Raw genomic sequence first — 20374 nt, 5'->3', positions numbered from 1 at the left:
ATGATGGTGAAATGGAGTTAAGAACACTGCTTCCGAGTGGGAATCTAAACGAAAACAAGCTGCCAGAACAATCATTTTTTTTAATGCACGAGTGGAACCACCAAAATTCTAGTTTCCCAAACAACTGTGAAACGTGACCTCATAACCTTTCATAAGCAAAAAGGAAAAGGCACACAGTAACATGACATTGTCCACTACCATTACAATTAACGGAAGTTCATAGTTGTAAAGAAAACTGTTTCCATCTGTCTGAGCTGGAAAGCCAGCTGAGGGTCTGCTTGCTCTCTCTAGGGAAGGCGTTACCTGGGCCCGGCTGGGGATGGCTCTTGGCCCCGTGGTTTGGAAGGGCACGAGGAGGGGGATGGATTCCTGACGGCAAGAACGCCAGTGCGGCTGGCAGAGTGATTGTGGCCATGGGACAGGAGCCCCGTATCACAGGGGCTTTCCTTCCTCTTCTGCAGCATGAAAGCTGTGATGGAAAACAGTTAGCACAGCATCTATTTCTGGGAAAGCCCCTCTCGCAGGTTCCGTCCCTCCTGCGGCAGTGCGCCAGAGGTGATGGTGGGTGGGCAGCCGGAGCAACGGGTCCATCAGCTTATTTCCTAGGGCAGTTTGAATGTGTTAGCGGAAACGGAACCGTTTTGAACTGCGATAGACTATGCAGCTTGTTTCGGTCTAGCGGCAGTTTGTGTTGCTCACAGTGTCTCCCTGCTCATGTCGCTGAAGAAGAGCTGTTTTCCTGCTTGTTCCCCAGAAATCCTCAGGAACGCGCCTGCGGCAGTGGGAGCGCGCTCCGGCAGTTCCACCCGCGGCGGTGGGAGCGCGCTCCGGCAGTTCCACCCGCGGCGGTGGGAGCGCGCTCCGGCAGTTCCACCCGCGGCAGCCGGGAAGGCTCGGCCGCGCCCGCGGCGAGAGGAACACAAAACCAGACGTGATTTTCGGGCGTTCTTCTCTTTCCCGGTAAGCAGGGCACAGCGCCCAGCGGGCTGCGTTGGGCTCCGGCTCCCAAGCCCTCCCGGGCCGGGCCGTGCCCGTCCCCGGGCCGAGGGGCGCTCCCTCCGCAGCCGCGGACGGGCGGCTGTGCGGGGCGGCTCCTCCCGGGCCGGCGGGCGGAGCTCGGCCGCTGCCCGCCCCCTGCGCCCGGCCGGAGCTCGGCGCTGGCAGCGGCGGTGTCGGCCGAGTCCGTTTCCCGGAGCAGCCATGAAGTCCTTGTGCCTCGTCACCGTGGGGGTCCTGGCCATGACGCTGCTCATCGCCAGCATCTCCTTGCTGGTGGCGCACGTCTTCCAGACCGTCGTGGACCTGCAAGTGAAGCAGGTGAGAGAATGGAGGATTCCCACCCCTATTCCTCTTGACTGGTTTATTCCCTCTCGAAATAACCCTGGGAGGAGAGGGAGGGGGCTGGTGGGTGGTGTTTTCTGGGTCCCTCCTTGCTCCAGCTGTGGTCGGGCGATGGCAGGAGCACCCCCGGGCAGTGAAATCCCCGTGCCCTGCACCGTCTGGCCAGGCTGGAGCTTGAGATGGAGCTCAGGCTGCACTGGGCCTGGGCTGGGCAAAAATGGAGTAAATATGAGTAAAAATCAGTTATATCTTAAGGCAGTTTCAGTGGCTGCGAGGCAGCAGCTGTAGTGAGGAGCAGCAGCATCTAAAGGAGGGGGAGACCTAGAGCACCCTCCTGTTGACCATCCCATCATAGATTCCTGGCAGTTCTCGTACAGAAGCTTGTTCTGCTGCTCTGTTTGCTGCCGCCCCTGGAGCACAGCCAGAGATGCTATGGGCTGAAACACGTGGTGGTTTCTCCGGCTGTGTGGTGGTGGCCAGGCGTTTCACACGCTTGGGGACACCCATCCTGGCATTGTTAGGAATGCAGAGCCCATGGTTGGTTGTGGTCTGCCTAAGCTTTTGTTCCTCTCACACTGGCTCTTTGCATGTATCTGGTGGTCCGGTGAGAAAGGTCGATTGCATTAGCGTCAGTAATTCTCGTATTTAATAACCGCTCATCGGCTGTTTCCCTGAAAATATCTGTGAAGCATGTAAATTAGTAATTATTTATCTGCTTAGTCTGGGGAATAGCATCCTCTCTGTTATTTGGAGAAACCAGGAGTGCTAACAAATGAAGTGATTTGACCAGTGCTGTTGTCTAACTGGTGGCTAAAGTCTGCTGATCCCTGGCGATGTCCTAACCAATGTACTTTTCTTTTCTTTGGGGTATTGACAGGGAGCATTTCCTAACGTAAAAGCTCTATTGCCTTAAATCAGTTGGGCTTAGTGACTGTAGTTTTGGGTTGGCAATCAGCTTAAAACAAGCCGTGACTCTTTGAAGTGTGCCTCTCAACTTCAGGGCGTGGCATGGGGTAGGCTGGGTGCAGCTTGCCGGTGTGTCAGTGTCTCTTCGGGAACTGTTCGTGCAGCTGCTCCTACAGTGTTTGTTCCCCAGTACGTGCCGCTGCCGTGCTGGAGCACAGCGTGGGTAATGGGTGGTTTATCCTGAAGTCGTTTGATCGGCAGCCCGTGCAGTCTGAAAGCCAGGTCTGAAGTGATGTGAGTGTTAACGCAGGCAAAGTTGTATGCAAACCAAGCCGAATCAGCACAGCTTTGCATAGGCACGTGCTGTTCCATCTCCCAGTTCTCAGCTCTCTTTGGAAAGGAGTCTGTCATCCTCTGCATCGCAGCACAAGTTCTAGTTTCAAGTCTCTTTCATGCTCCTGTCAAAGGAGCAGTGGGCTGAAAAAAATGGTTTACCAGGAGAGTATAGGACTGTCAGGAATTAGGCGTGATCCTCCTTACCCGTATTATCTCTTAGCTGCATGCTCCTTACCCTTAATGGTTGATTATGTAAGAGTAAGTTGGTATTCGCTCAGCAGGGCTTTCCGTAATGCAGGATCAGGTTTCCAGAGCCAGTCTATTCCTGCTTTCCGCTCCTCGGCTGGTGCTGGAGTACGTCTGGACTGCACAGGATCAAGTGTCCTCCCTGCGCTAGCCGGTGGCTCCTCCCGGCCTTTTCCAGGAGCCACACACACAGACTGCACGAGTGCAGCTTTCAGCCCCAGAGCAGCGTGCTCCCAGTCACTCTGCTCTTTCGGCTGCTTTCCACATGTGCTGTATCCCACGTGAGCTTTTTCTCATTTGTGTGGAGTCTAGAAAGTTGCTGTCTCTTGTGTAACTGTGTATGCAGCTTAGAAAATCTTGTGCAAATAGACAAATCTCAATTTGCCCCCAAAATGTGGCAAGACTTGAGCTTTTTCAGCTCTGTGCTCTGCAGTCCGGGGCATCGGACATGAAATGTCATCTCTGCCGTCTGGCCCTGCTTATCCTCCACAACCTCTCCGTCATGGGAGGAGCTGCAGAAGGGACAAGAGGTTGCCCTTATGACAGGAATTTCGTGCCCCTTTGAAGGCTTTCCAGCAGCCCTGGAACGGAGCTGACTTGCAGTGAAGAGCTGTCGTTGCCGTCTCAACCACAGCTGAAGTGCAAGACCTCATTCTGGAGCAGCTGAAGCACCCGTGTCCAAAGCCGGGACCTGCGCACCCCTGAGGATGGGTCGGCTTTCCCCGGGGGATTTGTGTGCTGCATCCTTTCCAGCCGCAGACCAGCAAAGGCAAGTCTGCTCTTGGGTACAGCGCGGCTGTGGAAGAGCAGGGAGCGCAGCCCAGCGTCGGACTTCACATCCCCTCGAGGATCAGCAGCCAGATGTGAGTGATGAGGGCAGGGGGAGCACCTTGCCCAGGAGCCGTTCAGATCTTGTCAACTGATTCTCTGTCTGATTTGCCAGTCTGATTGGCTTTTTGTGAGCTGGAGAGCCCTGCCACCTCCTGTGTCCCACCTGTCCAGTATCTGTTTGGTGTCAGCACCTGGAACTCCAGCAGACAATGGGAAAAAACCCCTATAATGAACAAGAATGAAATAGCTGACCACAGGAGGACGGCCTCCCTAGCTGCTAGCAGTGTTTGCTCTGTGATATATGTTGGTTACATGGTGATGGATTTTATTGCCATAAGTGTGCACTTTATGACTATAACAGCCTTTGAGCTATGCACCTAATTCCAAACTTGGGCAATCAGTCATTTACCTCAAATGTTTTCTTTATGCCATATACCTTACACTGATAATTTTAGGAAAGGCTTTGTTTTCTAATCCCTTGAAATTGCCCTGGACTTTTGTTGCCAGCCATCTCTAGAGCTGGGTTGTCTGGAGTGTTTAGGGCCTAAAAGGACAAGGAAGATATTTTAGCCCCTGATTTAGTTTATATATTGATCTTTTGTCATTGTTATTGTTGTTTAATGTGAAATAGCAGGTCTCTCAGCACGGTTCAGTGTGGGGGCTTAGACGAACGATGAGTTCAGATGGTCCTTTTGAGCAGACCATGCCCAAGGTGCAGGCTCGGAGAAGCCGGCTCGTGTTGGTCTGAAAGCTGACCCTATCTTTAAAAGTTGCGATTCAATTCTGTCATAGACCCACACATAAAACTGTGTCTTAGAATTAGAGCATTTTGCAGTTCCAGGAAAAAATAAACTAAATTTCAGTATAGGTTCCAAAAACGTTGCGTACCATATCCCACCCCACCACCGCTGGCAGAAACTGTTACATCCGGGAGGGGAAGCTCAGTTTTTATTTCCCGTGTGTGAAGTACGGTCAAGACTCGGCAGCACAGAGTGAGAGAGTGAGACAGCTGCACAGTCGGGACTGCGTGAAACCCTCGCACCTCTCTGGACACGGTCTCCGGGTGCGAGGCCCGCAGCCACCGTGAGGCACGACCAGCTGGGTTGGCACCCGTTGCCGTTCAGGATGCTGCTGCCATCCCCAGCTCCTGCCGATACGTTCTCCTTTGAAACAGTCTTCTCTTCGGCTAAGCATTCGAAATCAAAATCTGCATGGAAAACAGCCCCTTCAGTGGGAAGGCCAAGAATGAATCCTGAGGCAACTGTGGCTGATCAAGCTGAGACCCTATGAACAGTAACAGGAAAGGGCAGCTGGCCAGCCCGCCCGCTTTGAGCCTGTGCTTACAGTATCTGACTTGTTTTCTCAGAAGAATAAAGAGCGAGTGTTGATGAGACCCATTTAATTGCAAATTATTCCCCCCCTTCTTCTGCCTACAGGTGATACAGCTTTCAGAGATACAGTTTTCTTTATGCTTATTCCTGAAAATACCACTCTGCCAGCCGATTTTCTTTGCTACCACAGTAGCAAATCACTGTTTTAACCATATGAAAAGCCTTGATTTTGGGGGTGTTAGTGCTGATGCTTTTAGAGTTGAGGTGAATTTTATCTCAAATGGAATGGTAATAAAATGAGGGGTTGAGACCTGCATTTCATGTTTCTAGTGGAGCTACATACAGATACAGTTGTGAGTTTCCTTAAAATGTGTATGTGCTGGTAGGTAAAGGAATTACTGATTCATTACTTAAGTGCTTCTGTCATAAAATAATGATTTATAGCTTTTCTTTTGTAGGTCCATGTTTTATTGATTACTAAATAGACTGGCACAGAATTTCTTTCTTTCCTATAAATGTCATACAGCATCTATCATTGACACCTAATTTGTCTGTCTCTTGTTTCAGGGAACAGTATTGAAAAATGGCACGGAAACCTTTGAAGCCTGGGAGGATCCTCCTCCGCCAGTCTACATGCAGTTCTACTTCTTCAACGTGACCAATCCTTTAGAAGTGCTTCAAGGCGATACTCCTCTTGTGGAGGAAATAGGGCCATACACCTACCGGTGAGACCATTCACTATTTTCATATTTTGCTAAAGCCGTTGTGTGTGAGTGGTCAAAAAGTGGGCTGCAGAATGCTTGGGATCCCATTCTAGGAGAAAACCCAGCTGTTAATGTGTGTGTGAAAGTTTATTCAGGGGAGCGTGGGCGTACACCACCCAAACAGTGCAACTGGGCTGGCACCTGGACAACCTGCGGTCTGATCCACACTCAAGCAGTGACTTCTCTGAGATTTGGCCTGTGTGCTGCTGTTCCTCAGCTGCTGAGCACGGAGGAAGTTGGCTGCATCCTGGCTGTTTTCTGAGAAGAGAAACAGCAGCTGGTTGGGTGGTATTTGAGAGCCTGTGGGACGGAGTGCTGCATGAGAGCGTGATTCACGTGTTCACTCTGAAATGAGTTCCTCGCTGAAATTGCACAATGCGCATCAGTAATAATGTGACCAGAAAACCAGTGAGAGAGTGGTACTGGGGGATCTTCCTCAGCCAAGCCTCGCTGTAAAACCTACAAAACACTATAAAGCTCAGTAACCATGTGTAGTGCTGGAGCTTATCCAGCCTCCTGAACTGCTTCTGCTTGGTGTGGCCACACACTGACCAGTGTGATTCAGGTGCACATGGAGAGATTTTAAAGTCACCTTACAAATGAGTTTCTGTTTAGAGCTTCATTGTGCTCTGCCAGCAGTGTAAAGCAGGAGTAGGTCCTGTAGCAGGAAGCATTATGGCCTTTGAAGTCATGGAGGTATGAGAAGCACAGCAAAAAGGCTGATTTCTCATTGTCAGTCTCAGTTCAGGTCACACACGCTCATTCAGACTCGGCAGAAGGATGTGTCTTTACCTAAACTGCAAAATTATCAGGATCTGGTTGTTACTATTTGAAAAAAAAAAAAAGTATAGAATAAAATGGAGAGGCTTTGTAGTTGCTTCGGTCTCTGCAGTAGGTCTTGCTTTGTTTCTTTCCTCCCACACCTCAGCTTTGCCTCACGCTCTGCCATCAATCTTTTCCTGTATCTCCTCTGTATTCCCGTACCGTGGCTGTTGAGCCTTGGCAAACCACACGTGATACTTTGGCAAAATACGTTGCAGTAAACCAGTAGAACTGGAGGCAAGATACAAAAGCTTTCCACCTCCCACGCTGTTCTTCAGATCTCCGTAGTAAAACGCTGGTAGTCAGCAGTGCATTCTCTGTCAGGAAGATAAATAGGAGTAGCTCTAGATCTAAGAGGACTACATGAAACCACTTAAGCCTGTGGTTTTCTGTGCCCTGGTACTCAGTGCCTTTTGCTGCCTGTTCTTTTCCCCCTTCCTCAGCTCCAAGTGTTTCCTGGGTGTCACACACATCCCGGTTTGTGAAGCTGCGTCTTATCCATGAGAGAATTCAGTGGGCTGGAGAGGGCTGGTGGTGTAGCTGGCTGGGTTGGGCCGAGCCTAAGGAGAGGCCCAGCCTGAGCTGCTGGTCTGTGGCTTGCTGGGAGAGCAAGTCCTCGCCTAGCTGTGGCTGCCGCCGGTAGCGGCTGCCGCGGGTAGCAGACCGCCAGCGCTGGGTGGAGGGAGAGAGCAGGCGAGTGGGCGGGCAGGGACCGCAGGGATGTTGCAGACAGAACTGCAGGCTCGAGCTGGAGAACAAACACCGAGCTTGGCGCACAGGCCCCAGGTAACAAGGCATTCAAGACCTATTTAGGTTTGGCATGTGGCAGAACAACTAAAACGCCTTAACGTGAAGTGCATGGCCCAGTGTTTTTATAAAATGGGATGTTGCAGAGAAAGGCTGGAAGTGAATTGTCCAGACAAGCAGGGGAAAAAATCCAGTGAGTGACAGACAGGAGGTGAGACAGCTAAACAGGATCTCTTCTGCATGACTGGGCTTGAAACGACTCGTGGGTTTGACCCACATATATTGTAAACCCAGTTAGTGCAGAGATGGATTCCATAACAAAAATGTATTGGTGCTTGTGTTTTTAAATCCTGCAAGTTGATTTGCACTTGGATTTTATATTTTTAATATCAACTAATTAATTATAAAACGCAAGCTGCTTATCTGCCCAAGCCTGCTGAGTCCCGGAGAAGAACACTCGAATACTTTCTGGCCTTGCACACGTTTACAGCTTTTTGTCTGTATCATCTGAGATTCTCCTACTCGTATCCCTAAGCAGTATTGCTTTCCTCTCCAGTCCTTCTAGAGTCGGAGAGGCTTCTCAGGTTAACTCTGGCCTATTTTGGGCCAGGCCCTTCACAACTCTTAATTCCCATTCCCTCTGTTCAAGCCCTAGGGTGCAGAGATGGCCGTACAAGAGGCTCTTGCCAAATTAAGCCAGACCAAAGCGTTCCTAGGTGGTGGGATGCCAAGGGTGGTAGATACACTGTTTGCACAAGGGAGGTGAGAGATGGTTGGTGTGTAACTACAACAGTTTCAGGGGACTTTCCGGTTTGCTTTAAATTTGAAAGACTAGAGTAATACAGCCCTGTCATGAAGCTGCAGTAATGGATCTAGCGCAGCCAAGGTAGGATCTAGGATCTGAAATGAATGGAAAACATCCCAGTACAGGGTCTTGCAGAATAATTCACCGTTGCATCTTGGTACTTAAAATTTACACAGGAAGCAAAGCAATCTAAAAGTCAACAAAGTCCTGAGTGAATGTGGACTTACGAAATATGGTGCATTTCACCTTGTATGTGCCAAAAGGATCACGCCACCAGCAGATAACCTCCCATTTCCCTTTCCTCATTTGCTGAAGACACATTTTGAGCCTGAGCCATCGAGTTCTGCAGAACTGCATGTTTCTGGTTTGTAAAATAGTATCAGCAACAGACTAAATGATGATTATGACGTGTCTCCGGGTAATTAAGAACTGACTTCCTCATCAGGCCAGCAGGGTAGCATTTGATGTTTCCTGCCAATTACATTCGTTTGTCAGCAATCCTGAGTTTGATGTTGCTTGTCTGAGTGCAGAAGCAGCCGCCCAGGCTGTGAGCAGTTTGGGGCAGAAATTCAGTTGAATTTCTGATGTGTCCAGGATTCCTACCTGAGAATTAAAGGAGAATTGCTAAAACGAGGTTTGTTCTCTGGTCATGTCACATTTAAGCCCAGAAGATCTGGTGCACAGTACTTTGAAGCCAGCAGAAAGATTCTGGTAGGTTCTTAGGCCCGGTTGATGCGACTTAGGTGAAGCCTACATCTTGTTCTGCCTGAGAGCGAATTTTGCCTGCAGCAAAGAGACAAAAGTTTCGTTTTCAAATTGCAGTTCAAGGGCAGTCCCATATTGTAGTGCCTCTAAATCCTTCTGTACTGTCTGGAATTGTTCTCTTTCCCTGCAGTTCTTAAAGATGAGGCAAAAATGTAAAGTGCAATTAGCATGTGGGGTGGCGTTTTTGGAAGCACCCTGTGAGGGGTGAATTCAGCTCACACTGACGCAAAGGCAGTTCTGTTGCTGATGTTGGCAGTAGCAAAAGTCAGTCTGTTCCTAAGGAACTCAAAATCCTACCTTTTATGTGCTTAAAGCAGTGGAGTAGCTACAAGTTGATCGCAGTTAATATTATGTGTACATGTTGAACTTGATTAAAGAATAAACTCTCTTGCTTTATAGGGAATACAGGCCGAGGGTGCATGTTCAGTTTTTGGACAACGGTACCAAAGTATCTGCTCTGAATCCAAAGACATATGTGTTTGAACGTGAGAAGTCAGTTGGAGACCCTGAAGTGGACCTGATTAGAACAGTCAATATTCCTGCAGTGGTGAGTTCTCCTTCATTTCTGCCTGGAAACCATCCTACCACACTTCATAACCAGCACCTTGTTGCTTCAGACTGTCCCTGGGTTTGTGGTAGAGAAAGGTGACTGAGAAGAGGAGAGGCAGCTTAAGCTGGGCCGACGCTGCCTTCAGTTTGGGTTTGGACTGGTGTGGGTTTTTATGACGTTCTTCCCTCGCCACACGCCTCTGTCATGTTAGTGCCTCGCTCTTGCTCCGAGAGCTGACACACTGCAGAGGAGCCGAAGTCAGGCTTGCTGGCTTTTCAGGAGTAACTGAAGCTAGGGAGTTAGTGGTATCAAACACACAGGAGGAACTCGGACTTTTGAATAAGAAGGTTTGGGATGCTTGGGGCTGTTTTTCTCAAAGTTGCAAAAATTGCCTCCAAGTCCGCATCTCAAACTGAAAAAAAAAATGATAGTAGAAGAGTTTCAGCTACAGCCAAGTGAAAAGGTGTCTCAGAATAAAATTCAAGACATGCTCCCCTAAACTGTGTTAGGTGAAAGTGCTCTGCAAAGCAAGGATCATTTTGGTGATCAGATGCAGACCATTATGCCTGGTCTCCTGCAGGAACAGTATGAGAACAGGCAGATAAAATCTGTCATACCTCGCAAAGGCAATCAGAATGTGCTCAAGCGCTTGTTGGTTGCCCAACTCACCATTTACTCCTCATACTGGTTTAACTGACTTCAATTACAGAGCACGTTCATTTCTACTTTTCCCCCAGCATTTCCAAAAATCTCCGTCTGATTTTATGAATGAATACATTAATGCACTATATATAGCATTAGATAGGACTCAGCTTACTAAAAGTTGCACACTACAGTCACAGCATTTACAATTCCTCCCAAGCATTTGAGTGGTGGTAAATATTAACTCTTGTTCAGATTTTTGGCTGTGATGTACTGCAACAGGCAGTACTAGAAGAAGTACAGTTTGCTGCACCTAAGGAATATTCCCTTTTTGTCTGTTTGTTTGGGTTTTAAGACATGTTGTAAAATCACTTGTTAGCTACAAAGGAAAGAATTTTGGGTATTATTAAATGTCTTTTTAAAATGTAAAGCATAACTTCTTAAGGGTGAAATTCAAAGCACATGTTCAGCTGTAATACGTGTGTGAAATTCAGCCTGTTTAGAAGGCTTTGCACATTTCGCTTAAAATCCGTTGTTGAGGCTGCGGCAGTTGCAGCGTGACGGAGCTGCCGAGCGCCGGCGTGGGCTGAGCAGGGCCCTGCACGAGCGCGTCCCGGTGGGCGGGCGGCTGAGCAGCCTGTTGGCCAGCACACCGCTTGTGTGAGTGCAAGTTGTGACACCGAAAATATGGCTGAAACGTCTGCAATGCTCAAACATGCCTGCGTTGCATGCAGCTGGTATTAGTTATTATTGTTATATACAATAAATACATTTAAATAAAATAAATGTTATTGTACATGATTTGTTATTATTATACACAATAAATCTGACCATTTCCCCCTTACTCCACCGCCCCGGCAGACTGCGATGGAGTGGACCAGGTCAACCTCTCTTCAGTTTGCCACGGAGCTGCTGCTGCTTCTGTACCAAGAATCCCTGTTCACGGTTCGCACCGTTCACGAATTACTGTGGGGCTACAAAGACAGACTCCTGTCAACCATTCATCTTCTGCACCCCGAGATCGATCCAGTATTTGGTTTCTTCAATAAGGTAACGGGTGTCCGAGACTCTGGGGTGCTTTAGGCTGGCAGTGGTGTCAGTGCTGCGGAGCTGGGGCTGTCACCCCAGCCGGCAGAGAGGACGTGCCTCCCTGGGCCGGCGGGAGGGCTGGGCACAGCAAAAGATGCATCTGGGTACCGGCGGGTAGCACAGCTCTGAGGCCTTATCTCACTTCCCTTTGCCAGCTATGGATAACCTTTCCAAGGGTGGATGTAAACCACTGCACTATTGCCCGTGCTTGCTTGAGTAACGTGGGCAGCAGGTTGTGCAAACTCCTAGAAAAATGGCACGTTATGTCTGTGCTGGAGCCGTTCCTGCCTTCCCCGATGTTTCTGGTTGTAAGTCAGCTTGGGCTGCAGGGCCTCCTCATTTTTGGAGATCTGTGCAGTGCTCAGGTTGTTGTTGGTGGGTTTATTTCTTTCATTGCCAAGGGCTGTTTTTTCAGTGGCAAATTTCGAAGGAAAAAAAAAGCTAATCTAATGTTACACTTTCTTCACTTGGGTGAGAATCCAGCTCAGTCACCTCATTTACATTCAGGGTGGAGTTGAGTGAACTGCACTTCCCTCGGGGGGAGCCCAGCAGTGCCAGGGCTCCTCTGAGCTGATGACAGCTCGGACTCCTGCCAGCCCATCGCACTTCCCAGGCAGGTGTTACAGAATGAGCAGAGAGATGAAAAACTCGTGTATCTGTTTGCAGATGAATGGAACTGATGATGGAGAATACATTTTCCTGAGTGGGGAAAGCAGCTACCTTAACTTCTCAAGGATTGTGGAATGGAAAGGACAAGAGTAAGTTTTTCGGTCTGGTCAGGCTTCTGTCAAAATCTACCCCTTGTCACATTTTGGATGAACATAAGCATTGTTTGCAAAATAAAAAAGGACCTTTTATTGTGAGGATGGTGATAGCTCTTAGCAGCTCTGCCTTCAGAGCAGCCCCCCCTTATTTTGGTGTGTGATTTAATTAGGAGAAGACAGTGCCCGCCCTTAGCGAGCAGAGCGCTGTGGTTGCTCCCTCTGAACAGGTACATGCTGATGTGCATGTGCTTAGACCACGCGCTGGCATCATTGCCTGACCGCCGCTCAAACATCCTTTAACCTTTACCCTCCGCTTCATTTTCTTCAGGTCACTGAGCTGGTGGACAACAGAGGCGTGTAACATGATCAATGGAACAGACGGGACATCCTTTCACCCGCTGATTAGCAAAGATGAGAACATTTATATCTTTTCTTCTGATTTCTGCAGGTAGGAAGAAGAAAACCTTGCTCACACTTGAAAGCAGAGCATTTGCGTTCATTCCTGTTGAGGTTTCTCGTTAGGCTGGTGTTTTTCCTCCATGCTTTTATTTAACAGTGCGAGTGTTCTGCATTTATTCATGGTATGAAGGACAATCTGCATTAAGTTATAGACGTGCCATTTATATCTATGTAGACATATATAAATAAAGTGGAAATTTGGAAGATAACTGGAAAGACAGGCTGGACTGCCTTGCAAGGCTTGTAATGAGGGGAACGGAAGGATTTATATGAACCTTGCCTAAAGCCTCTTTCCTCCAAAATCCTCCTCTCTGCCCTGGTTTCTTTAGAGAACCCAAATTGCCCTCTTCAGAGATTCGTGGCTTGACATAATGCTGTTTGAAATGCAACAAGCTGCAGAAAATCTTGGTGTTTCCTTCCTTAATGTTCTACTTGGCCTCCTGTCTTCCCCATTTCCCTGTCTGTGAAGAACAAAACTGACCTGAAACCCCTTATTTAAATCAATACAGATGTATGTTATGCTACATTCCAGAGATGCCAAATTGTTCTATCTTCCACGATGGTGTTCCTTTCCTTGTCCCTCCCCTTAGCATGTACCAGCACTGTCTCACACGACTCAATAGCAACGTGGGGACCACAGCGAGACTCCGAAATGCTGAAGGCAGGTGTTGGGGTCCCTGCAGCGGCACAGTTGGTGCATTATTGTCTGTTTTTTTGCAGCAGCTGACGGACGAGATGTGTATTTGTGTTGAGGGTTTAGATTGCGGGGTGACAGTAAAACCCTGGCAGGTGTATTGTTAACCCCCTCTCCCCCACACTTCCCCCTTTTGCCCCTCCCTCTCCCCCCTTCCCACTCAGGACAGGCGATCGGGAGGGAAAGAAGGACAGAGAGAAGAGAGCTGGAAATATTAACAATGTTTTACTGATGCTACTAATAAGAATAGAGAAAATAATACAAAATATACAAAACCAATCTTGAAAGTCTCAGCAACTGCAGAGCCGGCACCCGAAGCTATGTTTACCACAACATGTATCTGGTTCTCCAGGAAAATGCAGCTAATATGAAGCTTTAGCTGACAGGCAAATTCACTAAAAGAGAAACTTGTTTTTTAACAAAACCAGGACATTTCCTGATGAGAAGCCTATTAAATTTAGCACAGAAGATCGTTTCAGTGGGCTTAAACCAGGCCTGTGTCTTGCGGCAAGCCCAAGTAGATACATAAGCATTAGTAAAGAGGTGTCTGCAGCAGGTGTCGGTGTGAACTCAAGACTAACAAATCTAGGTCTGGCTTTTTTTCCTTGCAGATCTTTGTATCTGGTGTACGACAGCTCAGGAAGCATTGCAGGCATCCCAACCTACCGTTTCGTGCCCTCGGCCATGGTGTTTGCCAACACGACAGTTAACCCCGACAACGCCGGGTTCTGCGTGCCGCCAGGAAACTGCCCGGGCGCGGGGGTCCTCAACGTCAGCGTCTGCAAGCAAGGTGCGTGACCGGGGAGCAGGAGGAGCACACCGCTCAGAGCATACTGGTCCTTTCTGTCTGAAACGTGTGAGCAGAGTTTGGTGAGGCCTGTAGGAGATGACTGTGCTCAGAGAAATCAGTCACCAGCAAGTGATCCGTTGACTGTAAACTGCGGCAGTGATCTGAGGGGGTGTGCTTGTAAGATGTCATCTGCTCCAGCAATGGTTTAAATCAAGGAATCAGAAGGATCCATACTGAACAACATGGACATTTATCGTCTGCTCTTAGCCAGGTGGCTTTCACACCAGCATAGTGCAAAAGGCCATTATGCAAATTTGAGACCTGAGGCACTGTGAATGCTGTACAAGGGAAAATCTGGCTTGTTCTGAAGACTGGGAGTCAGAATGTAGATTCTGTAGCTCTAGAATGGACTTTTCCTTGCACTGTAAATCACACAGTGGGAAGAGTTAATGAGGTCCTCAGAGTCTTCCTAGAATCCTGCTCTGCCTTTTGGAGATGGTGACTTTCTATGTGTTCACTTTCCAGGTGCTCCGATATTTCTATCAGCTCCACATTTTTACCAAGCAGATCCAAAGTTTGTAGAGGACATAGAGGGCATGCACCCGAAAAAGGAATATCATGAGACGTTTCTGGACATCAATCCTGTAAGTGCAGCCGTTTTTAAAGGGATACCTACGTGAATTCAAGCACATATGTTTAGGTCACCTTCTTGGATGGTGTGTATTGCCATAGTCCCGTTGGCGTCAGGGGAGCTGTACTGGTTTACGTGTAGCTGATCGCTGGAGAGCAAGCATTACAATACTTTTCCCATTTTGCCTGTGCAATTAGAGATGTCATCAGACTAGTAATGAAATATTTGTTAGGAGCAGATGAGGTTTCTTGTCCTGTTCACCCTGCCATCCCAACCATTTGGGTGTTACTGTGACTCTGGTTTCCCCAAGTCGAAAAGCTGGGTATGCGGACTAAGAGCAAATCAATGAAGATTCCGTGGATGTTGGACTCAGTTTAGATGGTGTGGAGTGAGGAGAGGGGAGCTGCGGGAGCATGGTGACGACGTCTGCCACGGAGCTTTGCAGAGTGGCTGGTGTCCTCGTGCAGCTGGCGGTCTGTGGTTGCACACGTGCGGTTTAACCCCGCAGACACCTGAGCATCACACGGGCGCTCGCTCACTCAGCCCCAGCAGGGCCGGGGAGACAGTCGTAAAAGTGAGAACTTACGGATTGAGAGAAAGACACTTTAATAAGTAAAAAAAAAAAATCAAGGAGAAACTAAACGAAGAAAAACAAGTGATGCTGAAAACCCCCAGCTGGTCAGCAGCAGCCCAGCAGCGGCCAGCCAGGCCCAGAGCAACAGCAGCCCTGGCAAACTTCCCTGCGTTTCTCATCACTGAGCATGATGTCATACAGTACAGGGTATCCCTTTGGTGGCTTTGGATCAGCTGTCCCGCTGTGTCCCCTCCCAGCTTCTCGCCCCGCAGCCTCCTCGCTGTGGGCATGTGAGAAACAGCAGAAGCCCTGAGGCAGTGTCAGCGCTGTCAGCAGGAGCTGGAACATCCCTGTGTCACCAGCACCGCTTTCCTCGCCGTTTTAAACATAGCCCATACCAGCTCCTGTGGAGAAAATGAACTGTACCCCAGCCAAAACCAGTTCTACACTGATCTCTACGTCCACACACAGGAATGCAGGTCAGGAGAAAGCAAAATCATGACCTGCTGGGTTCGCAGAAACAGGGTGCTCTGACTCATCCAGCTGTTATGTGTAGCTGAAGCAGGAGGAAGTTCTTCTCGTAAGGTCTGGCGCAGATGCTGTTCGGTGTCTGGTTTGGTGCCAGGTTCTTCCTGTTACCCTGCTCCTACTCGCCCATTTTTTTTGTATTTGCATCAAATGAGCCTTGAGCCATCCCCTGCCCACCCACTCTCCGGACTAAATTATGCAGCCTGAGCGAGGAAAGCATTGCCATGCATGGGATGGCAGCGCTCACTCCCAGCGGAGCGCTGCTGTGAGAAGCGACCAGCTCACCATCTCCTGTTGAGTGGTCAGTACCTGTTCTTCGCTCTCGGAGGAAAGGTTGGTCCTGTGGCGGGACTGCAGGGCCCCTGCAGCAGCACCGGGAGGGCACAGCGAGCAGCTGCAGCTGGCGCCCTGCTCCAAAACTGCAGCTGCATCTGCAAGAAAGGGCATCTCTGTAGCCCAAGTGTAAGCTCGCACAGCACGATGGCACCCTTATCTTTGTTGCAGCCTCGTCACATCTCCTTAATTAAGAGGCAGACTGGAATGTCGGTATACGAGTTACAAGAGTATTTTGGTCAATGGAAATGAACAGTAACCCTAAGTGCGTCATTTCTTGCCTTGTCGCGTCCACACCAGTGCAGAGATGAGGTTGTATTCTCTCAGTTCCTATTATCTTACATCTACTTTTTGTTTTTTTGACACTGATTTCTTTTATTCCCCAGCTGACAGGGCTGGTCCTGCAAGCAGCCAAGCGGATGCAGATCAACGTTCACATCAGAAAACTACCTGAATTTTTGTGAGTATTCTCTGACCTGATTTGATATTCAAGATGAACTTGTCTGCAGTGTTGAGGTGGAATACTGGTTGGAAAGAGCAAGTGAGAGAGAGAAATCCAGTGAAACCTCAGTTACAAGTGACAGTGGCTTCTCCTCTCACAGACCGAGTAGATGTTGCAGTTCCACCTGCAGAGTAAGACAGTCCTCCAGAAAAGCAGGATGTTGTGGCCAGGCTCCCCGTGGCGGTTGTGGCGTCGTCAGCCGTACCGCTCTGGTTTGTGGGTTTGTTTGCTCAGAGAGGCTGTGCCGCAGCGCCGTGGGGCTGGAACCCGAGGGGCGGATGCAGACGCGCTGTTCTGCTCCTCACAGCTGGGAGCACATAAAAATATTGTCGTTTCCATCACTTCTCAGCAGCGGCTTCTGAGCTGACGTTGATTGGCACAGCTTTGCTATGGAGTATAACTAAAAAAGAAGTATTAAGACTTTATTTGCCCAGTCCTCTTGGGATAGTCAGTGATGTTTCTTCAGAATAGCATGTCCGTGTTTTCTAGTGCCCAGGAGCCGGGACATTAACACCACTTGTAAGTAAGCTGTTCTTTCTCGTGTGCCAAATGTTGGGTTTTTTTTTGCTGCTGTGCTCATGTTGCTTGGACAATAGTTCCTGTGTTTTACAACTATGAGTGACCTTCAGCATCGGCCCAGCTCAGTGCTCCTGCTGGCTGCCACAGAGCTGGCCTTCCCGCAGTTGGTAAGGAGCCTCTTTTTCTCCCCCACTGAGTCTCAAGATACACTATTGCTCCCAAAACAGGATCTATTCTCCATCTTGGACACTGAGATTTCTCACCTCGACAATTTTCAACATCGACAATAAAAAGGGGTTTTTAGGGACAGTTTCCTCACTCATTATTCCATTATAATCTGTCTTCAGAACCCTCAAGTTAAAAAGTTAAAACCCGTAATTTTTAGCTACTGGTTGTTGTTTGTTTTTCCACAGTGAAACGGGCAACATCCGAACACTAGTGTTCCCGGTGATGTACATAAATGAGGTAAATATCTGGGTTATTTCTTGGCAGCGTTGTGGTATGTTTGTGCTTGCAGAAACACTGTCTTTGAGCTAACCAGAAAAATAAAGTAGGATCAGTGGATTCCCTGGATTCCAGGAGGACTCCAGGGAACCACTTCCAGTGATGTACACCCTTACTCCAGGCCTGTACTATTTCACCCCTGCAATGAGAGCTTAAAATCACCACCTTATTGAGAAATGCAGACTAGATTATCCCTCTGGCCACGCAAGGAGAACTGAGAGTTTTTAGAAGGAAAGTCGGTCCAGAAGCAATGAAGCAGACTTGGAGAGCTGTGGCAGTGTTGTTTCCCCACCCTTCCCAAAAGGAAAGCAATTCAATGTAAATCTCTTCTCTCCCTGCTCCAGAGTGTTCTCATTGATGAAGAGTCTGCCAGCAAACTCAAGCACGTCCTGCTGGAAGCCAGTGTTGTAACTGGAATCCCCTTCGTAATCATGGCTCTAGGAATCGTTTTTGGGGTTGTTTTTATTGTGCTTGTGTGCAGGTCCCGGGGAGCAAGTGAGGAGGTAAGGAGCACTTGGCCTGGACAGCTGCCTCTGGTTTATTTCCTTTCGGTTGATTTTTACATCTGCCTGTATTTTGTTTTCTTTTGGTTGATTTTACTTGTTCACTGTCTTTCTGCACACAATCATTTTTATATGTTGTTTTTGTTTAAAATGACCTTTCTAGGGAAGGGAAGTTTTAGTAGACTCAGAATAAATGCACCAAAAGAAAGGAAAGCGCTCATGTAAGAAACACGGTAAGGCAGGTCGTGTCTTCTGTGCCTCATTCCCTTGCCAATAGTAGTTTAAATAAATCAGCCTGTCTAGAGGGCCCTGATGGAAAAGATTGAAGAAGTCCATGGTATTTGATGGACACATTTCGTCAGCAACAGTCTGACCATGTTCTCGGTAGAGACGATTGTGTTGTGCCAGTTGATTATTTTTCAAAAGCATAATGCAAATTTATGACCAAAGAACAGATGACTTTTACAGACAACAGCATGCACAAAGCTTTTATCCAAACAGTACTAGTTTGTACCTCTATTTACGAAAAGTTCTGTCAGAGGATGATGTTGGCATGAAGATTTCACCCCAGATAGGCCGGGCAGCTGGGTTCAGACGAGACAAAACACAGAGCCTTAGTCTGGCGGAACAGACTGGGTACTCTAGAGGCTGTTTTCTCGCTGCAGCTGCCGCGGTCCTCGCGCGCTCTCTGTGTGATGTGTCCTGTATCCCTTCTCGCAGGGTGTGCGCAGACACCCTCCCGCGCAGCCCAGCTCGGGCAGGCCCAGCCGGAGCGTCACAGCCGTCCCGGCCAGGTGTTCCGCCCCGAGTTCTGCCAGCTCTGGACCCCGCGCAGGGGCTACACTGACAGACACCCACATTTCGTGTTCTCTCTACGTTGCTCTTGTTGCTTTTCTTGCAACCCGAAGTAGTTCAGCTGGATATAGCTCCTTGTGGTCCCTGCCCCAGCTGCCATCCGCCCACCAGCACGTTGTCAGTGCCGTGTTTGTTCCCTTTCAGAAAACTGCACTTCAAAGTAGCAGCCAAGAGCTTTTTCCTCTCCTGTCTGCAGTCCAGCTTTCCCGCCTCCCTGATGTGCCACATTTAACTGTGCTGAGTTGCCTTCTTTTCCCTCTTTCAGAGTACTGAAGAGGAAAGGTCTCCGCTCATCAGGACATCTTAATAGATTAATATCTGAGCTTGAAGAACAAACTGTTAGAGCTGGCCTAATACCAACTACCAGTACCCAGCGTTGTCCACTGTGGAGAAACAATGGTGTCAAGGGTAACTTTTTGTGGTATAGAGATGGAGGAGAATCTGCAGTGTCATCAATGGAGGAGACTTGTACCAGCTAAGTTACAACTTTAAAACGACATTTGGAAACTGCTTGAGCTCCTGCTTTTCTCAACCCCGCACTCTCTTTGTACCTGCACTGACAGCCACAGATGATTATAACCACTATATCTGTGAAAATAAAACAGCCGGATTCATTACAGAAACGACGCAGGTAGCATTTGCAAATGGCCTTAGGAGCGTGTGCTGCCAGGCAGCCTTCTGGAAACACCGCAGGCTCCGCGTCGCCCGGGAGCGCCGGACAAGATCACTTTCCGCCTAGTATTGTCCTTTCTGTAAAGCGTTGCGTGCTGCTTATTACCAGTGTGCACTGACAGTTTATGATTGATGTCGTTGGTCCTTTCACAAAACTGATTTGTACAACTAATCCAGAACAGCGAGTGAAACTTTGTTAAGCGTCTGTAGTTACCAGGTAAAAAGAAGCTGATGATTTGAAATGCTTTTCCGTACAGACCTTTTAACCGTTCTAACTCTGCACAGGATCCTGTTGCATGTTAGCAATATATTTATCCTTAAGGGTTTGGGGTTTTTGTCCTTCACCTTAAATAACCAAAACACAACATTGTTCCTGATGGTGGAGGGTGCAGAAGTGGTGTTCCTTTTCTCTCTCGTACTGGTGTCCCAGTGAGCAGCTGTGTGGTGTAACGTGAGCGCAGACCGGGCAGATACACGGACTGTTCAGGATACAAGCACAGCTCCAGAATAAGGGATGTACGGGGCCTTGGGAAGTCATTACACCTTTTTACTTGTCAAGTAGAAACTCGTTTTAAAAACCATGAAAGTATTCTTTTCCTTGATGAAAAGAATATTCTCATTGAGAAGTATTTCCATTAGATCTAGATAGTGAAACATCTATTTAAAATGTGTTATCGTCTTCTAAATAGAGGCACTGTTTTTGCACTGGTTTGGTTTGGGTGGTTTTTTTCCCTAGCCAGTGAGTTGTTCAACAGTTTTCTTCATCCGGAGCCGGTTCCATCCAGGTTTCACGGTGACTGAAATGATTTATTACCTGTATTAGCTGAGAGCACCTGGGTCCTCACCGTACTGCGCTTACAGCTTTGCCGCT

At 48.4% G+C, this 20374-nt stretch overlaps 1 protein-coding gene across 3 annotated transcripts; it reads left to right on the top strand.

Annotated features, from left to right (window-relative positions):
• The first annotated feature begins 240 nt into the window (after positions 1-240).
• On the top strand, positions 241-20208 carry SCARB2 (scavenger receptor class B member 2). Of its 3 annotated transcripts, XM_082051437.1 has the most exons (14): positions 241-618; positions 665-1317; positions 5559-5716; positions 9294-9441; positions 10948-11136; positions 11842-11933; positions 12268-12387; positions 13704-13882; positions 14408-14526; positions 16335-16408; positions 17383-17434; positions 17818-17976; positions 18140-18209; positions 19097-20208. In XM_082051437.1, the coding sequence occupies exons 1-13, from the start codon at positions 414-416 to the stop codon at positions 18167-18169; spliced, it is 2178 nt and encodes a 725-aa protein (XP_081907563.1). In that variant the 5' UTR covers positions 241-413; the 3' UTR covers positions 18170-18209; positions 19097-20208. The 3 variants fall into 3 exon arrangements, with proteins under 3 accessions (XP_081907563.1, XP_081907562.1, XP_081907564.1); XM_082051436.1 differs by lacking the exon at positions 18140-18209 and having other exon boundaries at positions 244-618; XM_082051438.1 differs by lacking the exons at positions 241-618; positions 18140-18209 and having other exon boundaries at positions 872-1317.
• Positions 20209-20374: the final 166 nt, after the last annotated feature.

The sequence above is a fragment of the Streptopelia decaocto genome (assembly GCF_964273445.1).
Source record: "Streptopelia decaocto genome assembly, chromosome: 4".
Taxonomy (NCBI): domain Eukaryota; kingdom Metazoa; phylum Chordata; class Aves; order Columbiformes; family Columbidae; genus Streptopelia; species Streptopelia decaocto.
The sequence above is the reverse complement of the archived record's forward strand: the minus strand, read 5'-3'. Positions and strand labels throughout refer to the sequence as shown.

Bases quoted from the DNA above. Each gene is read 5' to 3' on its own strand.
- SCARB2 (XM_082051436.1), top strand. From the start codon at position 414: ATGGGACAGGAGCCCCGTATCACAGGGGCTTTCCTTCCTCTTCTGCAG. The intron at 12,388-13,703 runs GTAGGAAGAAGA...TTTTCCTTGCAG, and splicing joins TTTTCTTCTGATTTCTGCAG to ATCTTTGTATCTGGTGTACG. The intron at 13,883-14,407 runs GTGCGTGACCGG...TTCACTTTCCAG, and splicing joins CGTCAGCGTCTGCAAGCAAG to GTGCTCCGATATTTCTATCA.